This window comes from Alligator sinensis, unplaced genomic scaffold, assembly GCF_000455745.1.
Source record: "Alligator sinensis unplaced genomic scaffold, ASM45574v1 scaffold57_1, whole genome shotgun sequence".
In the NCBI taxonomy this organism is placed as follows: Eukaryota; Metazoa; Chordata; order Crocodylia; family Alligatoridae; genus Alligator; species Alligator sinensis.
In genome coordinates, this window is record NW_005842688.1 from 210,849 (window position 1) to 233,166 (window position 22,318).

A 22,318-nucleotide genomic window follows, 5' to 3' on the forward strand; every position below is an offset into this window, starting at 1 on the left:
AAAATAAACTACTGAACTTCAGGTGTTAACTTCTCATAAACTACATTTAAATGAAGCTTTCTCAGCAAAGCTATGGAGAAAATAGAAATTGAATGGCTTTATATCTCTTGCAAGCATCTCTTGTGGTCAAGCTGTTGTCATTAACTTCTCCCTAAGAACAGTTTTCCCTCATGTCCATATCTCTCATGGCCTGTCTATACGCTGCTTTGCAACAGATATAGTCAGTACCTTTATCTCATTGTACTATGTCCACCTAACTGATTTCTTTTTTGTTAGCTTTATCTCTTACACCAGTATTACTAGATCAGCCCAAACCAGATAGACCACTTCTAGTAAAAGTGGAACATAACTGTATTTGGGAAAACTTGAAGTGACTTTATGACAGGGGATTGTCTACTAAATTGGCTTTATAGTAGGGGTTTGTAAGTACTTTTACTTTAAAACAATTCATAATTGGAATTAACTTGTACAATATATTGATAAACATTATTTTAGAAAAATCTAGGTCTTTAATTGTAGAAATTGAATTGGAGAATTATGCAGTCATGATTTTAGAACTACATTTGTATTAATGAAAGTATCTGAAAGCTGTTAAAATACAAGTTTTCTTTAGTTAAAATATAACTATGTGCTTTGTATTCACATTGTAGTAATTGGTGAAGTTTTGCATATTATGGTTGCTATGACAGCAGTAGTAATGCATTTCATTATTATACTGAATTATAGCTGAATTTCAAATAATTATTTATACCTTATTCACATCTGTTCTAAAATAGTGCTAATTCACTATTACTATTAAATGTTTTGTAGTGTGAGGTTTTTCTTTTTTCCAAGATAGGGAAATAAAATGTCATTTAAAGTTAATTATTAATGGTGGTCAGACTTGGAATAGTCTGCGCTTTTCAAGGTTGTCACAGTCTGCCAGGTTTGCTGCCGTTTCAGATCAAGCTGTGAAAGATTTGTAAGACTGCAAAAATAGTTTTGATGAACCTGGGAAATCCTCTAAGCACCTCTATTGCACCGCATATGAGAGTTGACCATATATTAGAAGACATATTTTGTTTAATGTTATTGAAAAATTTATGAGAGTTATGTTCTATACATTTTTAAATTTGGTGGGATATGAGAACTGTAAAACAGTTCCTAGTCCTGTTAATTTGTAAACCTGGAGAGAATTCCTGTTGTACTCCTGAACAAAGCTATGTGAACAGTTGCTTTCCCAGTTGCTTAGAGGTCACATTCTAAATGCCTTGGTATGGTCAAAAGTCGTACCATTCCTAGGGTTTGGATATTTTAGTAGATCCAGTCCAAGCCTTTTCTGTATCTGGTTGCTCAGTGTGTCTATTTAGTTACATCTCAAGTAGAGAGAAAGGCCTCTCTGTCCAGGAGTACTAGCTCTGAAGTTTCCTTCCTTGCTTTTTATTTCCTTCAGTTGGGAGTGCCATCCTGCCAGCCCTGATATTGCTGGCAGGTATTGTGGGGCAGAACAAACAGTCCCCCAGAGAAATCATTAACTCCTTCCTGCCTATTTCCATCTTAGTGCATTTGAGCTTGGAGTTGACCTGTGGAGTTTACCTGAGTTTGTGCTTACTAGCGTCTCCTAAGAGATGATCTGTGTGCTGGAAACATGATCCGTTGCTGTTAGCGAAGGAAGGAAGATAATAACTCTGAAAGTACAGATGGGAGTGAGACGTGAATGGCAAGGAGTAACAGAAAGAGGAGAGAAGGGATGAAAGGACTAAGAACAGAAATTATTCTGTTGGCTAAGTAACTGTTAATGAAATGCTGGAGTTTAAGATTGTTGTGGAAGCAGCAAGTTCAGCTTCTCTAGTAACTTGAAGCGCTGACTGGCTGACTTTAGGTACCTGAGGAAGCAAGAGAGTCCAAAAAGGGTGAAGAGTACTTTTAATACAGTATGAGGGCAGAGATAGATATGTCAAGGCTCAATTTAACGAGTTTGTATTTGTTTTCTCCCCTTTCCAATCTTAATTGTTCAGTCTGGTAGCACTGGTACAGTCTAATGCTTAGAGAGAGATTAAGGATGTCATAGCTTCTGTGTACTATCATCAGTTTTGCTGTAGCCTATCACAGCAAAATAATTTGAGATGAGTCCTGCAGTGTGATGATGTTGTATTTAATATCATACCTCTCTTTCTTTCCTCCCTGTCTTGTCTAGCTGTCAATTATATAAGAGTTACCTTTTAGTGAGACACTGAACCAAAATTAATTTCTGGTGTGCTTGGTTGGTGAGCTATATAATACCAGTAAATCAAGATCTGAAGTAGTTCCTTGAAATCAGTAGGTGTTAACCCTCATTTTCTGATCAGTGTTGCTTTTCCTTGATAAAATGAGTATGAACGACAGTGGCAGTGTTTTTGCTGATTACGTAATAGCTCACATGTGCAAAGAATGCTGCAGTCCAACATGTTGTTTTACAGAATTGGGGTTCTTTGAGTACAGCTGTTTATTTAATGCATGTACAATGTTTGAAAAAGCAAAGGACTGTATGAAGGCTAAGTTAAATAGTTGCATCAGTGCATTTGTATGGAAGGTTTTGCTGAAGTGCAACATGTTATAGTGAGAAACATCTGCATTGTGTTGATACCCTAAAGGCAATTTACAAAAGAAGAACAAAATTAGTTTTGTGCCTCTTGCTTTAGCTTATTGCTGCTTTCCTATGTGTGAAGCAGACCTGCTTGCTTGTTTTTTACCTTAGAGATTGCACTTGATATTATTGATGATGTTTTTCGGTGAAAAAAGCCCTACATTTATTATTGACAAAGAAGCAAAGCAAAACAAAACACCCTGGATCCCTTATCCATCCTTCCTTCCTTCTTGGCCAGTTTATTTTCAATTGCTAGTGTATAAATGGTGCTTGAATATTTGCTTTTACATCCAGTTTTGATTGTTCATATGAAGTGCTTTCCCAGTTTTTTATTTCAAGACTGAAACATGCATTTAACACTTTGAAATAATTTTTTCAGCTTTAAAATTACTAGTCGTATGCTACCTCTGTGAGTTGACCTAGATGTTTAAAATATTTGTCAAAAAAAGATTGATATAAAATTGCTTGTTTTACAACTAAGGACCTACCTAAACTGCAGTGAGATGCAGGGTTTTTTGCGGCCTGCTTGCAGTGTGCAGAGCCAGTTCTGCAGACATTTTGCAGTGGTCCCACCCCTTGGCACTGATTGGTGGAGAGGTCCAGGAGAGAGGAGGGACAAGGGGGCAGCCGCTATCTTGATGGCTGGTTGCCTTTTGTGTGGCCATACCCCTTGGTGCTGATTGGTGGAGAGGCTCTCTGGGGGAGGGCTGAGGGGGCAGCAGTCGTCTTTATTGCTGGCTGCCCTTCGTGCCACTCTGTTCCTCGGAGCTTATTGGTGGAGAGGCCTTGGTGGGGGAGGAGGAATGAGGGGTTAGCTGCCATCTTGTCTGCTTGCCTTTCATCCTCCCCTCCCCCCCCGGGCAGCTGGTGTCTTCCCCTCCTGCCATCAGGGACTGCTGGCTCCCACTGGGGAGCCATCATTTTACTTTTGTTAATTTTTTTTGTTTTTGTGGACTTCATGGACAATCCTGGATTTCGCAGTTTCTGCAATTTAAGTAGGTCTCTAGTTGTAACAAACATTTTGCATTGGTTGCACCAAACATTTCTGCAACCCTAAGGAGAATCCAGTGTCTCTTATTTTCCAAAAACTGGAAGTCTTTTATATGAAATTTTTCTTTTAATAGTGAAACATGTTGATATAATGTTTTGTCAGTGCATTCTCTAGATATTTTCTCCACAATACAGCTGAGAAGATATTCTCATGCCTAAAAAAAAGTTTACAAACCCCTAGGTAAAGGGGTGCTTTGAGCCTAAAAAAGACTGGGAGCCACTGATCTAAATACATCCCCTCAGTTACCGTGTATGTGGCATAGAGATGGTTGCTTTTAGGGGTGTGCGAAGCGGACTGTATTCAGTTTGGATTCTGATTTGGCCTGATTTGGGGGACAGTGATTAGATTCACTGATTCGGAGCACTGTCCTGATTCAATTTTATCGAATCCAGATGTGAAGATTCAATTCTGATTTGGAGAATCAGCGATTTGGTCATAGAAACAGCTTTATATGTTTTTTCTACATACCTCGATGTACCAGGCTCAGCTTGTGAACACTGACATGGTGGGGTGGATGGAGTGTCCCACAGGAGCACAGGGGGGCCCCCCCGCACATGCTTGGCAGTGGGCTCAGAAGTGGAGTGGAAGTACTTCTGGTCCACTTCCGGGTCTGCTGCTGAGCATTCAGAGGACCCCCCCCAATCCACGCGCACCCCTCGGCTCGATGATTGGCTGTGGGGGAACCCCAGGTGCCTCCCCAGTCCTAGGAAGCACCATTCCACTTCCGGGTCCTCTGTGGAGTGCACTGAGGACCACCCCGTGTTCCCATGGGATGCTCCATCTGCCCCACCATCTCAGCATTCACAAGCCGCTTGGTACCTTGAGGTACATAGAAAAAACATATAAAGCTGTGCCTATGTCTGAATTGTCAAATCTATCTGAATCAAATCAGAGGCTTCCGATGCGATTTGGATTTGGAAATTAGGCCGTTGAATCTCCTCTGAATCGAATCAGCAACCCAAGTTTCGCAGCCCTAGTTGCTATATACTAATTCCACTATGCTAGAGGGAATCCTCCTCCAGCTGGATCTTTCCTCTGCTACGTAAGAAAATCTTGACCCTCTGCTTATGCAAAAGGTGGTGGTAAATTTGCACTGTAATAAACTATCTGTTCTGCCCTTTGTTTTCTTTCCATCAGCTTGCTTATGCAAGCAAATAGCTTTTCTATATCCACAGCTTAATGTGGAAAGGTTCAGGGGCTTTTATTTGGGGTATAAAAGAGCCTTTGGAATGCTCACCCAGCATTTTGTTTCCCTTTAACCCAGTAGAATAAATCCATTTGTTTTGTAAGAGAGCTATGGCTAATGGTGAGCTGTTTCTCTCATGCTTTTACAGCTTGGCTGGCCTTCAGCTTGAAGGTCATGTCAAGGCTCATTCCATTTGGGGCAGAGCAACTTTGGCAGCTAGCCTCAGATCTGTTTCTGTCTAGGAGCTTAGCAAAGCAGCTACATGGTTGTGTCTGCTTAATGCTTAGATTTGTCATCTAGACCACAATCCAGATTTGGCATCTTTAGTACAGTTAGTCTTCCATTAAGGTGTGCTCTAGCACTTCTAATTCTTGATTGTCTTCATAATTTTTTTTTAAAGACAGCATCGGGATATAGGTGTTGGGAGGAAATATATTGGGAAATGGGGCAAAGAGGAAATGGAAGTGGGTTATTCTGAGCTAGTACTTAAAGATTTGAAGGGGAACTTGGGTTATGAATTAAATTGGGAAAAGCAGAGCAAAGATTACTTAAGGTGGTTCATCAAAGAATATATCTCCTGGGCCCCTGGCACATGTTGTACTTCTGGTACAATTAACACATTGCCATTTATGGCTTAATCAACATTGAATTTATGGGACCATAAAATGGCAAACCAGTTGCAAAGATATTTCTGAAAAAATGTGCAATATCTTTGTGGCTGGTTTATATGGTGCCATAAATAAACTGCGTGATTGTCTGCACCAGGACCCAGCACCTTAAGGAGCCTTGTCCTGCAGCTATCAATCTTTAAGGTGCTGAGGTACTTGTGAGCCTCAGGACATGAGGTAGCTCCAAGGTCTGGCACACAGCCCTGAGTCCAAACCAAGACTGGGCTTGCCTGGTGCTGAATCCTGATTAGTTGAGGTCTGGTACTGGGCAGGTTAAGGTTAGGGACAAAGCCACCCCTTGCTTAGTTAGAGGGATTGGGGTGGGAGCAGCTCTGACTTTGGGCACCAGGTCTGGGTCAGGTGCCTCTTTAAACCGGAATGTGTACCTAAGATCAGGAGAACCTTCCCATCCCCCGTTGCCTGTGGTGGGTGTCTTTTTAAACTGGTGTGTGCAGCAGCGCATGGGATAGCTCCTCCATCCCCAGCTGCACCATGGGGGACAGTGGGAGTCCAATATCAGGGAGCCTGTACCTGATGTTGGGCTTATCGTGTTCAGGAACATAAAGCGAGAGTGCAGCTAGATCTTCTAGTTGCATTTCCATTTTATAAAGGTCTGGGACACTGAGCCTGGCATCAGGGAAAAGCTTCCCAATGTTGGGCTCATAGCACCACAGACCTTTAGAAAGTGGGTGTTTAATTGGGAGCCTCATATACATGCTCGCTCATTTAGATTTTTGTGCACACATGGGAGCAATACCTGGGAAGTGGAGAGCTCATGGCTCCTCAGCTGCCACTTCCATATTTGTGGAAGGGAGTTTCCTGTGCTGGCAGTTGTGCAATAGGGTTCCTAAATTGCATAACCCACCATGCATATATGGCATGGCAGGTTGTACGATGTGCGAAATGGGGCATAAAATTCCTCAGACCCTAATTGCATGACTGCCCTTTTTTTATGAATCACTGTGAGTGGAGTTCTTTAACTCCAGAATTTTCCCCCCTCATACAAACATCTCCTCTCACCTACTCTGCTGCTACTTAATCCTTGTCCTTCCTTTATGTAACTACACATCCTTCACCGCTATGGTGGTCTCCATGGTGCTGCTGCTGAGAGCAGTGGGCTGGAGTGGGGTAATGTGGCTTGCTTGGTATATCTCTGCAGGTATATCAAGGTAAAAGGTTGTTATAAAGACAAGAGGGTTGATGTTTTAGGGAAGAGCTGTTGAAAGGTGGTGGATAAGAAAAACCCAAGAGGTGCACTGATATATCAGTTTCATATTGGTTCAGCACTGATAACGGGAAAAATAACATTATTGGCAATCAGATATTTTTCGCCGATAATGTCACCAATAAATGTGTGTATGTGTGCAGCTGCAGCATGTGCATGGCCAGGAATGCAGCCTGGTTGCTTGGAGAGTGGCGTTTGGTCGGTAAGTCTGTGAGGGGCAAATGGGGAGGGGGGCAGATCGAGGTGCCCTGAGTGATGGGGAGGGAGTGGGGCCAGGGCAGGTGTTGTCCAGCCAGGGTGGTGGATGTGATCCCAGGGATGGGAGTGGGATGGAGCTGCTAGTGGCTTGCTGAGGGTGGGAGGGGCAGGGAGGGGGTGTTCCTCCCACTGCTGCATGCACATCCGGGGGAGGCATGGGAAGCATGAGTCTCTCCAGATTCATGCACGGGGTGAGGGTGGGCTGCCCACTGGTTTTGGGAACAGGGGCTGTGCCAGCCTCTTCTGGGGGGGAGGGGGGGAGGCTAGGCTGTAGCTGTGTTGGGAGCTGGCAGCTGTGGGGCAGACTCAGCTGCACAAGTTGTTAAGCAGGGGTCTTTGGGGAATTTTGGTGTGGCTATAGCCCCTTACTAGCACTGACCTGCTTGGGGCACTGTTCTGATGTCTTTTCCCTGAGAACCCTGTGCTGGCTGAGCATCCCCTGCTCACCCTGCAGTGGGGGGGCTCCTGAGCAGGGGTGGTGCTAGGGGGCCAAGTGCCATCTAAAAATTCCCCATAGTCCCCCCTATAGCCACCCCTCCCAGCACCACCGCTGCTGCCACCCATCCCATGCAGCTGAGTCCACACCACTTTCCGCCAGCTCTGGCCCAACCCTCACCTCCGGCCAGGAGGAGGCTGGCACAGCCTCTGGCCACAAGCCTGCAGCAGGCAGTCTGCCCTCACCCCGTTCACAAAACCAGGGGGGCAAATGCCTCCCATGCCTCCCCTAGGGTTGCACATAGTGACAGGCAGCTTTTCCCATTCCCTACCCCCTGAATTGTGCAGATGAGCTGCCCACTCCTCCATCCCGCTCCTCCTGGCCCCAGGGTTGCATTTACTGACCCGGCTAGGCAGCACCTGTTCCTGCCCCACTCCCTCCTTCACCCAGGGGGGGGGGGGGGGGGGGGTTTCCTTCTCCCTCCCTCGCACCCTGTCACTCTCTCCCATGCCCCTTCTTACCCTTAGATTTACTGTCTGGATGCTGCTCTCCAAGATGCTGAGCTGCATTCCTGTAAATTGGCTATCAGATTGGTATTGGCTGATATGGCTAGTTAATAACGGCTATCAGTATTGACCAAGAAAATCTTTATTGGTTCACCCCTATAAAAAAAAAAAAAAGTTTTATTTCAATAGGTTTATCTTAAGAATAGTATATATCAAATTCAGTCTGATATTGACAACCTGTGTTAAGCCCTACCTTTACTATAATCACTTAAAATAATTTAAACGTATAATGCTCTAGATCAGTTTTTGACAGAAGCAGTAGTCTCTTTTGCAGAATCAGGAAGGATTTTTCTTTTTTTTCTTTTTTCTTTTTTTTTTTTTTTTTCTTTTGCAATGTATTCAACTACAGTATAACCTTATAAATTTGGCACACTCAGGTCTGAGCACCTGCTGGAAATGTGAAAATTCTGGATTTTTGAAATTGGAACGGTGGCTGGTCTCGGAGTAGGGAGTGGGGGCGGTAGTGGCAGCCAGTCCTGGAGCAGTGGCTGTACATGGAGTGACGGCACAGGGTGGTGGATGGTGGTGGCAGCTGCTGGGTGCAAGCTTACCCTCTGCTGCTCCAGGGCTGTCTGTCTCTATTCCCCAATGGAGTGTAGCTTTAGTGCCAGATTTTCGATAATTCTGAATTTATGAGGTTATACTGTAGTTCTAACTTTCAATAAACTAGTCATTGAACAGGAAACTGACAGACTGTTGGGCCTCAGGAAGAAATCTTGTTTTTCTCTTTCAATTTTAAATAGAAAAAGACGTGTGGGAGCATGTGATCTTCTGGTTTTAAACACTTGAGAGATGTGGTGACCAGAAATAATCTCTTTAGTTCATTAACTCCAGATACTTACTTTGTTTAATAAATTGGTTTTAATTTCAAGTCATGTTTTGATTTATTCTTTTGTATGCATCACATTTGTGTGTGTAAAGACCCAGTTTCTTCTTCAGGTTCTATGTCATCTCAGCGTAACTCAGTAAGGTGTGCAGAGCATGGCTGGTAAATGAAGAGGATGTGTAGCAATGGATCTGACCTCACTAAATCTTAGAGAGAATTGGTGAGAAGTTATCATGGTGGGGCCAACTTAAAAAATGTTTTGTATCTCGAGTTGCAGCTTTTACGCTTATATACGATAGAGAGAGAAGCATGGGGTTTGTGGGAACTGTGGTCGTTTAGCGAAAAACCAAGGGAAACAAGGCACGATTTTAAAAAGGAACTTACTTTCCTTAAAATTTATTTTCTTAGGAGTTACTGTGCCAAACCTAGAGACCAATTTAAAATCTCAGGTGTGACATGGTGATCTTAAATATACTTCCTGGCAATTTCAGCAGTCTTAACTGTGGAATTACTACTGAAGCCCCTATAACTAACGGAATACACTTAAATATAAGCCTTTGGTATGTGATAAGAGCTGACATTTGGAATTATGACTATACAGATCAACATAAAGGGACCCCTTGAAAATAGAACTGTAAGAGAGCAAAGATGTAGGCCCTAAGTAAGCAAAATACTTTTGTACATTTAAAAATTTTTTAAATTTTATAACGCTAATTTTACGAGTTTATGTGAATACTAAGTAATGAGGTAGAATATAAACTAATATTTTTAAAGAAATATTTGATTAAATTAGCATTCTGTTGTAAAATAAATGCCAAAATACCTTATCTATCAAAAGGAACTTCTGTCAAATGTAATACACTTTTTGAACTGTGTCTGAGCTTCATGATGATACAGCCCTTGATACAGGAAAGTATTTGTGTGTGTTTATTGGACAGTGTACTTAAGAACTTGGTTGAATCAGATTAAGAGGTAATGGAGTTTTGTCTTATGTGAACTAGTACTCGGGGAATGTTTCTGAATTGCTTCCTTTGCTGAACAATACAAGGTTGGGCAAGGGAGTGTTTCTGGAAAGTACAGAAAATTGCATAGCTTTGTTAAACTTCAAACCTGCTGTGAAATGACTTGTATAATACAATGTTTTCTGTATATAACATTAAATACCTCCTAACTGTTGTATCATAACACACACAGCCTTTGATCTGTTTTACAAATTACATGTTTCTTTGTTATGTGATAGGAATGTAGCCTTCATGTGATGATATTTAGTTGAATTTTATAAAAGGATTTGTTTTGTAAGGATCCAACAACAAAACTGTTCTATATCCAGTTATAGTTGAAGAGACAAACGTCTCAGTTTTCTGCTTTCAGTATTTTTGTTTTAAAGCTATCAGTAAAATTTCTGCATAAAGGTTGTAAAGCATATGTAAGCATTTTTAAAAGAATGTCAAAATTATAACATTAATTTGGGAGGCACTGTAATGGTGATGAAATATAAATCTATAAGGCAGTGTTATTTTATATAAAAGCATCCTTTCAAATAAAGTGAGGTATTATTCGGACCTATTCTTATGTTTCAAAATTCTTATATAATAAAGGGCTTAGTCCATCCGTCTATCTGTCTGTTCGTAATGCTCCTGGAGCACTCTGGTTAGTGAAACAACCAATCAGAGGGTGGATCTCAGCCATGACGGAGAGGAAGGAGCAGGGGACGTCCCCCTGCTTCATCTGTGCTGTCATAATGGCGATCCACCACCTCCAAGGAGCAGGCCAGCGGGGGTTGAGGAAAGCAGCACTGGAGGTGGTGGTGCAAGGTGCTGGTGGAGGGGACGGTGGGGTAAGCTTCTCCCCCCACCCCCTGGTTCTGGCAGGCGGTAGAGCACCTCTTCCCCTCTCTCCTGTCCCCCTGAGGTGGGACAGGCCCGTGTCTGGCTCCTGACCCCCGTGTTTTGGGTTGGGACCCATTCAAACCCCCCCCCCCTTACAGTCTGGCCAGTTTTTGCCCAACCCTGCACTCCGGGTCCACCTGACCCATGTCTGCCTGCCTCCCCTCCCTCTCTCCCTCCTGGCTGTTGGCAGGGCCAGGGGGTGGTGGGGCGCTGTTATCATGTCCCCCCTCCCTCCACCCTCCTGCTCCCCTCCCTTCCTCCCCCTCCCTGCCAGCTTTTGTCAGGGCCCCACTGGGCGGTGGTGGCATGTTCCCTGCTATCATGGCGGGCGGCATCTGGCCCCACCCCTGCTTCTCATCTGGTTGGGGGAAGGGGCAAATGGGTCTACTCCCACCTCCACCCTCATCCCTGCCTTGTATTGTAGTATGCTTTTTAACTACTGTGGAGTGCTAAATGTACTTTTGTGTGTTTTAACATCACTTCTTGTTGCAGCTGTATACTGTATAGCTGTTAAGGTTTACGTTGCCTTTAAGAACCGTCTGTCTTTGAACTTCCTGTTCAACTGAAAGTAGTGCATAATTTCTAAACACCGAATAAAAAGCCATCCTACTCTTTGCCATGATTAGTTAAATAAGGTGAGGGTTTTTTTTGGTTTTATTTTTTTTACAGTTAGCATGTAATGAATTTTGTTTTTCCATAAACCGAAACACAACAATAGAACATCTGTGTTACATAATTGATTTTACCACAGTTCTTGTTGATACAACCAGAATGTTGCTGTATAAGATTATTTTGCCATTTTGAGTGAGCAGTGGCTGTAGATATTAATGTGAATATTATTGTTATTATTCAGCTGCTGTGCATTGACTCCACTCTCTTCAGGCAAATGTTCAGCTAATGTGAAATGACGTAACTAATGAAGTCAATAAAATGAATACAATTTCTACTTCCTGAAGATCTGCCTTGGGATGTCCTTACCAGTTCTTACTGGCTGAACTAGTAATGAGTCTTGGAAGATAGTGGTCTAGTGAAATGATTTACAGGTTTCCTTTGCTTTGTGCTGTACATGCGTTCTTGGAAAACAGCGCATAACTGGGAGTTGCATAAAGGAAACCCACTTTACATTGTAACAAGTAGGGATATGTTCCAAGACCTCAACTGTGCTGACCTCCAGACCCATTTCTGCCACATTTACAAGAGTATTTGGGTACTCACCAACAGCAGACAGTACGTACAAGCACAGGGCACTATCATAATGGGGACCGCAACTACAGAAACACGTCACAGACAACAAGCGAGGAGCACAGATCCACACAGGAGACAATATTTTAGTGCGTGTCACTCCCACAATGCACTGCACAAAGCAGCTGACTGCAGGTTTCCACCATGCTAATCACAAAAGAGTGAATTTACCTTGCAAATAACACATTTTTGGAATAAAAAGGGTCATCGCATAAGAGCGAATTCAAACATACAGAACCTGCCTAAAATGAGGGAAACCTGTACTTTAGTTTGAACTGGAGAACATACTGTTTGGACCAGTTGTGCATAAGTTTTATATGAAATGGACTCCTTCATATCTAATTTCAGTGGTAAGATTGTCTTTTGTAGAAGAGTGGGCAGAATCCTAACCCATGAAATATGGTAGGTAACAAGAAATAATTTGTTTCTGAAGCTAGCCTTGAATATGAATATGATATGAAAAGTTTGATGGATAGATATTTAAGGCAGGACAGGCTTGTCCAAGTAACAGCCTTCAGGCTGCATGTGGATTATGAGGCGTAAAGTTGCAGCCCCCCAGACTCATGTTGGGCTGCTGTTCTGGCTGCAATGGCAGCTGGGGTTTCTGTCCCCCCCACCTCCCCTCTGCTTTTGCCGACTACCATTGCCCCAGGAAGGGCTCTCATGGGTGCATAGTGTAACAGCAGTTGGAGAGAGGTGGGTCATGGGTACCTGGAGCAGCAGTGGGGGAAGTCATTGGTGCACGGTGTAATGGGGAGGTATGGTCTGCGCAACCTGTGGCTTGCTTTAGTGCAGCCTGCAGGCATACAGCCCCTTCTGATCTTGCCTTTGGGGCATTTGGCCCCATGTCACTTTATAAGTTGGACAGCACTGTTGTAAGACCATAGGCCTGGAAGAGATCCTTGCCATAAAGACGCTGCATTTACAAGAGACTGTTGTTGAAAAATGTCCAGAAGAACATGCATTCCAGCTCCCATTACACAGAGCCATAACCATAAAGCTCCTGGGTAAAAAAGGGCAAGGAAGAGACAAGAGCATCTCATGCCTGCACCACTGCAGTGGCACAGGCATCTTGTTACGTAAAATGAGGTCAGGTGATTCTAGGAAATGGACAGCTCCCTGCATTTCCCAGCACCTTTCCTCCAAAAGGACTTTGCGAGTCTAATTTGGGAAACTGTTCCTTCCTTACTTCAAATCTGTCAGTCTGTTTCATATTGAGTGTATTGGCAAGAATTGCATCTGAGAGTTTCTCAGTACTGTTTAGGAATAGCAGCACTTCTAAAAAAGTCTCCCATTTCTTGCACGGTCTTTGTCAAATGCTTTGAGGAAGGCCACACACAACCCAGCAGTATATCCAACAGGCAAACAGCAAATGCCTTGGAGCATGGGATTATTAAATATCTCCCGTGTGCTAACAACTTACGGAGAGGTTGTTTCCTTTCTGTTCCTTCCTAGGGGTATCAAAAACACAAAACTGCATGTTATATGTTCTGATCGCTTTCCAAGAATGCCCCTATTCTATCATAAAATCCATTCCATAAGCTTACTAAAGTCCTTTTGGAAATTTCCTTATCTTCACTATGTTCAAGAGACCACTTCAGAACTTCACTACTGTGATGACTAGAAAGCTTCACCCCTTATCTCATCTAAATTTGTTTGCTATTTGTTTGTATCCTTTTGAGTTTGTACAATCATTGTCTTTTAACTTAAATGGTTTGTTTCCTTTCCCAATGGCACCCCCCTTCACCCACACCTATTTATAAAGAGTTAAACATCTCTCTTCTGAATCTTTAGTTTAATTAATTATCTTAGTACAGTAAAATCCCTGGTATCCAGCAATTGAGTAACTGGAACACTCTGTTAACTGGAGTTTCTGGTTGGCCGGACATGGTTGGGGGGCTCGCACATGGTAGCCTCCACCTACCATCCTGCACTACTGCTGCTCTATGTGCGGTTGCTGCCACCCCCCTGCTCTGTGTGGGGCCGCCATGTCCAGCCAGAAATCCCTTTCCTCCATGTAACTGGCATTTTTAGGCTACTGGCACCCCCATTCCCCACTCATGTCAGAGAACAGGGATTTTATTCTATCCCTTTTCTGTACTTATTCTGTGTTCAATTTTTAATATATTCTGAAAATAGTTTTTCAAGACTCTCCACAATTTTTGAAATGAGGTCTTACTAATTTCTTTTATAGTAGTACTAATACTTCCCTGTCTCAACTAAAAGTATCCAGACTAATGCACCCTAGAATTGTATTAACCTTTTTATGGCTGCATCCCACTTGTAGCTTATTGCCATTCAGAATCAGCTGATACACCCAGGTTTCTCTTTTCCTCAGTCACCACTGTCTGATAGCAAAAGTATTGCTATTCATATTACCATATTTACTTGAATCCAAGGTGACTTTGAATAAGTTTCTATATATGGAAAATTGATAAATGATTTTCCATGTATAGAATCTAGTTACGGGAAAGTTTTTCTTAAAATTGGCCCCCATGCTGCTGCAGCAGGGAAATGAGAGCGGGGGGCAGGTGACCCCCACCATTTGTCCCTCCTGCTGTCTGCTCCCTGCCTGCCTCTCTGCAGCCTGTCACCCCTTGCAACACAGCCTTGACCCCTGCAACCCTACTGCCTGGTCCCTGCAGCCTCTTTGCCCTGCCTACCCCCTTACCCGCAGCCTCTACCTCCTCTCTCCCCCCAGCTTACTGTCAGGCACAGTTCCAGCTCCATTCCCTCCTGGGCACAGACCACATGCAGATTCAGGCACCTGCCCAGCCATGCAGAAGCATTTTGGGACTGGAGCTGTGCCACTGCTGATTGGTTGATTGGGGTGGGAGGTGGAGAGGGGACTGAGGCTGCAGGGAAGGGCAGGTGGAAGGGGGTGCAGGCTGCTGGTGCAGCTCAGGGCCAGAGTCAGAGCTACAGTAGCCATCTTATACTTAAATCCAAGATAAGTCTTTTTCCCCATGTTGATGTGGGAGAAAACCTCGTCTTGAATTCAAGTAACTACAGTATGTATTGAGTGTATGACTGTACTTTGCATTGCTAAATTTCATACCATTTTTATTTCACTTTATTTCCTGTTTTTTCTTGCATATTGATCTGATCCTCCTCCCTGTTGAAAGTTTCTCATCTTTGTTTCATTTGCAAATTTCATAAGCATGCACAATTTTTGCACAAACTATTTTTTAGTAAAATACTACAGAGGATAAGGCTTTAGACCCAAAATATCCTAAATATATGGTAATTTGACCTTTCACCTTTCCTTTCATGGGGTCAAGAAATTATTGTATTGTCAGAAATTTGTGTAATTTCCCCCCATCTTCTCTTCATAATTTAATTTTGAAACAGTCCCCTGTTGCATATGTTGGTCTGTTTTACATTCCAAGTTGATGTATGGCTATGGAATGCGGGTACGGAAATAAGTTCTTATCTTGATAAGTTCTTCATATCCCTAAAAAAAGAACATCTTTTTTTGTCATTTTATTGCAGGATTTATTTAGTTCAGTTCATCATGTTCTGTCAGTGTGAGTACAAGGTGAATACAGTTTATGTTGAGGTTTTAGCTTTAAAAAAAATGTTCACTGAACCATTTAGTATTATTTGGGGAAAGTTCATTGAGTTTTGCAGGATTAGTCCTAGCAAGGAAAAAAAAAATTAACAGTAGAAACTGAGTCAGCCTCTAAACATTAATGGCCATCAGTTCAGAATTTATTTTGATGTTCAAAATGTAATGATCAAATAAATACTTAGACTTCAGAAAGGCCTTCGATACGGTATCCCACCCCATACTGGTGAACAAGTTAAGAAGCTGTGACTTGGATGACTACACAGTCCGGTGGGTGACGAATTGGCTGGAGGGTCGCACCCAGAGAGTCGTGGTCGATGGGTCGGTTTCGACCTGGAAGGGTGTGGGAAGTGGGGTCCCGCAGGGTTCGGTCCTTGGACCTATACTCTTTAATGTCTTCATCAGTGACTTGGACGAGGGAGTGAAATGTACTCTGTCCAAGTTTGCAGATGACACAAAGCTATGGGGAGATGTGGACACGCCGCAGGGCAGGGAACAGCTGCAAGCAGATCTGGACAGGTTGGACAAGTGGGCAGAAAACAACAGAATGCAGTTCAACAAGGAGAAATGCAAAGTGCTGCACCTAGGGAGGAAAAATGTCCAGCACACCTACAGCCTAGGGAATGACCTGCTGGGTGGCACGGAAGTGGAAAGGGATCTTGGAGTCCTAGTGGACTCCAAGATGAACATGAGTCGGCAGTGTGACGAAGCCATCAAAAAAGCCAGTGGCACTTTATCATGCATCAGCAGATGCATGACGAATAGGTCCAAGGAGGTAATACTTCCCCTCTATCGGGCGCTGGTCAGACCGCAGTTGGAGTACTGCGTGCAATTCTGGGCGCCGCACTTCAGGAGGGTTGCGGATAACCTGGAGAGGGTTCAGAGAAGGGCCACTCGTATGGTTAAGGACTTGCAGGCCAAGCCCTACGAGGAGAGACTAGAGAAACTGGACCTTTTCAGCCTCCGCAAGAGAAGGTTGAGAGGCGACCTTGTGGCTGCCTATAAGTTCATCACGGGGGCACAGAAGGGAATTGGTGAGTATTTATTCACCAAGGCGCCCCCAGGGGTTACAAGAAATAATGGCCACAAGCTAGCAGAGAGCAGATTTAGATTGGACATTAGGAAGAACTTCTTCACAGTTAGAGTGGCCAGGGTCTGGAACGGGCTCCCAAGGGAGGTGGTGCTCTCCCCTACCCTGGGAGTCTTCAAGAGGAGGTTAGATGAGTATCTAGCTGGGGTCATCTAGACCCAGCCCTCTTTCCTGCTTATGCAGGGGGTCGGACTTGATCTATTGAGGTCCCTTCCGACCCTAACATCTATGAATCTATGAAAAATATAGTACTTGTTTCTACCTGCATTAGAATGTATCAGGCCAAAATTGTTTCTTTATTGTACTATAACAGTGCCTGGAATCCTTGATCACCATTAATGTTTGGTGCTGTACAAGATGATACAGACCTGTGGGACCAACCTTTTTGGCAGGTACACGGTATAAATCTCTGTACACTTCCCAACTGCCACCCCAATCCCCTTCCCGTGCCCAGGCTGCTGCTCTGCTTTCTGCTGCCTGCCTGATCTGCTACTCTGCTCCTTCTCCAGTCTGCTGTTTGCCACATTCAGTGGCCGGTGCCGGTGCCACTGGTATGGACAGTCCATGTTCTGAATAGTTTTAACCATAGCACATCTGGAGTACATGAGATGCACTAGAAAACCCAAAGGAGGGAATGACTAGGATTGTTTGTTTTAATTATTATGGCTGACTATGCTTATAGGTATCATTAAAATGAGTTAAGATGGAAACTGAAGAAAAAAGCAGGTTGCTTGATGTGGTCTGTATTTAGGAAAATATTCCATACGATACGGACTGGAGCATTTTAAAAGAAAGACAAGGAATTTATTGTAGACAAAATGGGTGAATGAGGCATTAATGCTGACATAATTGGCAGAGGAGAAGGATTGACGGATGTAAAGGGAGAAAAGTAAATGTAAACAGAAGTGAAATTATTTAGGGCCTTGAAAACAGAAGAGATTTTAACTTGATGCAGTGTATAATGAGATTAGGTCTGGCTTTTCTCTTTTTTACATCTTTGTCTCTTTGTAAAGCTATCTGCCATGGAATTCCTCTTTTGTTGGCTAATAAAGTACTTTTTGATTTATACTATTAGATTTTCATGGTAAATCTAAATGGATAATCAGCAGCATTTGGCAGCAAGAGAAGCAGCGGCTAGTTTGCGGGCATGGTGGTGGGGAAAGCAACAGTCAGTTTGCAGGCATGGTGGTAGTAATTTGGCAGGGGAAGTGGCAGCAGTGGCCTGTATGTGGACTCAGCTGTGTTATTTTGGCTTGCTGTTCCTAAAAGGTTGCTGACCCCTGCCTTGGATGAATCGACTGACAACTCTCGCAGCTATTATTACAAGCTGTTCATAGATCCAGGTTGAGGTCACAAGTTTTCCTCTCATAATTTGAAGGTTATCTTTGCAATTATAAGTGTTGAACCACTTTTAAATGAAAGTTTAATTTCTGGAGCACAAAGTTGGTTATTACCACCTTAAAAAGTCGCTCACTGACAAGAGTTTCTATAAACCACCCCAGTTTTACGTGCTACAGATCATCTGAAACACAAAGTAGATACAGTTCTCAGCTACTACAGTCTCTGTAGTATGAAATATAGATATTGAAAGGAAAAGGAGACGCGGTGAATTAACATAAAATTAAGTAACAAACTGTTTAACAGCCAATTAAAGTGCGGTCACTTTATGCTCATTTTCTTGTGGGGAAAAATTGCAATGAACCTCAGTATGGATTTCTTACTGATACTCTCTTTTTTCCTTTCCTTCAGGTATGGCCTCACAAGTCTTGGTTTACCCACCATATGTTTATCAAACCCAGTCAAGTGCCTTCTGTAGTGTGAAGAAACTTAAAGTAGAGCCAAGCAGTTGTGTGTACCACGAAAGAACCTACCCACGGATCTATGTGAATGGTAAAAACTTTGGAATTACTCAGACTCCCAACATAGTTAGTACTTACTTTCAGACTAAGAACCCATTTGACAGACCTCGAGGACAGAACTTTTTGTTGCAGTCAAGTGCTGTTGCTTTAAAAAATACTGCAGGTGCTACAAAGGTATTAGCAGCGCGGGCGCAGCAACCTCAAGTGGAGGCACCTCAGGCCAGGACACAGGGAAGCGGGTTAGATTTACAGGACGGACCCCAGCGATGTGGATTGAAGCGTAAGAGTGAAGAGTTGGATAATCAAAGCGCGATGCAGATTGTTGACGAGCTGTCCATATTGCCTGCAATGTTGCAAACGAGTGTGGGAAACCCAGTGACAGTTGTGACAACTACTGCAACTTCGAAACAGAGTGGTACCAGTGGAGATGGAGATTATCAGTTAGTACAGCATGAGGTGTTGTGCTCAGTGAAAAACACTTATGAGGTCCTTGATTTCCTTGGGCGAGGAACCTTTGGACAAGTAGTAAAGTGTTGGAAAAGAGGGACAAATGAAATTGTGGCAATCAAAATACTGAAGAATCATCCTTCTTATGCACGCCAAGGGCAAATAGAAGTGAGCATATTAGCAAGACTGAGTACTGAAAATGCAGATGAATTTAATTTTGTGAAAGCTTATGAATGTTTTCAGCATCGTAACCATACTTGTCTGGTTTTTGAAATGTTGGAACAGAATTTATATGACTTTTTGAAACAAAACAAATTCAGCCCTCTCCAACTGAAAGTAATACGGCCTATACTGCAACAGGTAGCCACTGCACTGAAAAAACTAAAAAGTCTTGGTTTAATTCATGCTGACCTCAAACCGGAGAACATTATGTTGGTGGATCCTGTCCGGCAGCCATACAGGGTTAAAGTAATAGATTTTGGGTCTGCCAGCCATGTATCAAAGACTGTTTGTTCAACCTATTTACAGTCTCGGTATTATAGGTAGGTATTTGATTTTTACTTACATTTTGTTGTTGTTGGTTTTCAATAAATGCTAAAAATTTGCTTCATAAAAAAATAATTTGAAACAAAAATAAAGTAGTTCACCATTTTAAATGTAAGCCTGTCTGCTTTAAGAGTAATTATTGCTCTGACAATAGCTTTATTTTTTCACCTGAAATTGAGTTTCCTCCTACAAATATATTTTGAATGCTAACTGAATGTCATCCTTTGAAAAGATCTCTGATTTGAATGTCTGGTTATGTTTTCATTTTGAACAGTCTACTCCTCTTTTACTTTTTGTTTTAGTCTTTTTTTTTAACAACTTGTGTATAATTCACAGTGTGAGAAATGCAGAATTTCTACGTTTCCCTCTTTTATTTTGATAAACTGATTTAGCTTTTGAGCAGCTGGATGGAAAGATGATTGCATTTCGAGTGATTTATCATGAGATTCCTGTACAAAAGATTGTATGGTCTTCCATTATATTTTCTTGAGTGTGTCTGCATATACCTATGCTTGCTAAATGCCAGGCACCTTTGGTTCCTTTTGGTTTCAGGCTCTGCTGAAATGTAATGTGGTGGGATTTGGACAGGTGCTTGTAGTGACTTCAAAGTGAGGGTTGCTTTCTAAAATTTTTCTCACAATTTTTTTCTCTTTGAAAGTATGTGACCAGTCCATTTGAATTTTCAAGGTTAATATTTATGGTCTTTGAAACTTCCAGATACTTTTCGTTTTTTTTCATTTCTCTTTAATTTTGAATAGGAATTGACAGCAGCATAGGGATGTTCTTAACTTTGTAAGCCTTTTATCCACATTCCTGTGAACCTGATGAAATTTACTATCTGGTTGTCAATATTGAGTAAATGTGCACATAATAATTTTTTTGTCTGTAATTTTTACTTTTAAATGAAAAAAAACCCTAATATAAATAAGGAAATTAAGTGGTTCATAAATATTTTCATTGGGTTGTGTTTTGACACAAACTTGCCAAACAGAGCAAGCCTATGAATTTGCAGGGCACCTTGTACCTGATGAACCATGCATCTGTTGAATAAAGTTATCTTGCAAACGCATTTTTTCAAAAGTGCTTCTGTGCAAGGAAAATGTATCTAAAATTCTATGCAGAGTGCAGTTTTGTGGGAAATGATTCTTGTTTTTTGTATGCTTACACCTGTCCTATTTGTCTTGAAGAATTTTGTACAGAGACATACTTAAACCTATCAGAATATATTAAAAGAAGCCCCTGAATCTTATACGTTAGTCATCTCAGAAGCTCCATGCGCAACGTCATTCACTTGCATGCTGTTGCTAGCTGGATTGGAGCCTAAGGGAATCCTAACATTTACCATATTTACTCGCATCTAAGTCAACCCTGAATTTAAGATGACACCCCAATTATCAGATTCTATATATGGGAAATTTTTATTGCAGGGGAAGCTGACGGGAGGGAGGGGGGGCGGTCAGATGCCCCCTTGCCCACTGCCCCCCCTTCTCTCTCCTTCATCCTTCCTTCTCCCCGCAGCACTGGAACCCACCTCCGCACTCCCCCCCCCCAGTAGCCTCTGCCCCTTCCTTCCACTCCCCATAATCTGTCTCTTTTCCCCACCTCCCCCTTTACTCTCAGACACTGCTTAGACTCTCTTCCCTCCTTGGAGCACAGCACATGGAAGCACAGCACTTGCCAGGCACTGCAGCAGTGGTGGTGATACTGATTGGTGAGGCAAGGGTGGAGTTTCCATGCCTGGAAGTAAATCCAGCCTGAGCTGGAGCTTAGCTGCACCTGACAGTAATGATGGGGTTGGGGGTGGGGAGCAGAAGCTGCAGAGGGCAACTGGAGGTGGGGCAGGCAGCTGTTCCTGGTTTGCCTAGGCCAGAGTCAGCTATGGCAGCCTTGTATGTGAATCAAAGATGAGGGGATTTTCCCCCCCGGGGTGGGGGGCACAACAACAGTGTCAGATTCGAGTAAATATCTTGAATTTAAGTTATATCTAAAATAAAATCTGTTTGTTTTTTTTAAAATAAGATCTGTTTTGGAAAGCTCTGCTTTAAGGTTTGTACTGTTATGTACCCATTGGTTTATTCATCCAGTTAGACACTAAACCTTTGGAACAAAATTTAATTGGAATTTTGTGTCTGTTTTATGTAACTGCAGTTTCATTTTGGCATATTGGGTTGTGATGGGTGCATAGCACTTTGGAAGTTTAGCAATTTAGATTCTTTTTTGGGTATTTGGCATGCAGTGTAATGCTACTAGTGCTGCTTTTTGGAGCACTTGGGTAGTGTACATAGGATTGAACAGCAAGGGTTTGTTTCCACAAAGTGCTGGGTCAACTCCCACTGATTGCAGTGGGAGCCAAGGGTGCCTAAGTAATTTGGAGACATGAACTTCAGAAGTGGAGGGGAGTAATAAGGCATTTACAGAGTGTTTACTAGTAGAGTGCACAGAAAATGGAAGTAGGGGGACAAGTTATTCCAGTTATTTCATATTATTGTGCCTCTTGTCACCCTGCTAAAGAACCACATCTTAAACCAAACCCTTTAAAGTCCAGGCAGTGGAGTGCAATGAAGGGAGGGGAGAGTCGCTTCATCATTATGTGTTTAAAATAAAACCGTTAATAAAAATGAATAGCATAGTCTTTTTTTAAATATTTAATCCCTTTTATTTTTTACCTTGTATTTATAGTAGGGCTGTACGAAGCTTTGGTTGCTGATTCAATTCAGCCCAATTTGGCGTCCGAATCTCTGGATCCAAATAGATTTGGCAGATTCAGCAATTCGGCCACAGACACAGCTTTATATGTTTTTTCTACATACCTCGAGGTACCAGGTGCAGCTCATGAACACTGAGATGATGGGGTAG

The 22,318-nt window shown here is 42.6% G+C and overlaps 1 protein-coding gene across 7 annotated transcripts in view; it reads left to right on the forward strand.

The window, feature by feature from the left end:
- Positions 1-22,318, forward strand: part of HIPK3 (homeodomain interacting protein kinase 3) — a 123,454-nt gene that overhangs the window by 14,148 nt on the left and 86,988 nt on the right. For 6 of the 7 annotated variants that reach the window (XM_025215930.1, XM_025215929.1, XM_014524863.2 and 3 more), the window contains one exon: positions 18,360-19,458. The exons of the other annotated variant lie outside the window; for it this stretch is intronic. In XM_025215930.1, the coding sequence (XP_025071715.1) occupies positions 18,360-19,458 (1,099 nt within the window). The remainder of the gene's footprint in view (positions 1-18,359; positions 19,459-22,318) is intronic. 7 annotated transcript variants of the gene reach the window in all.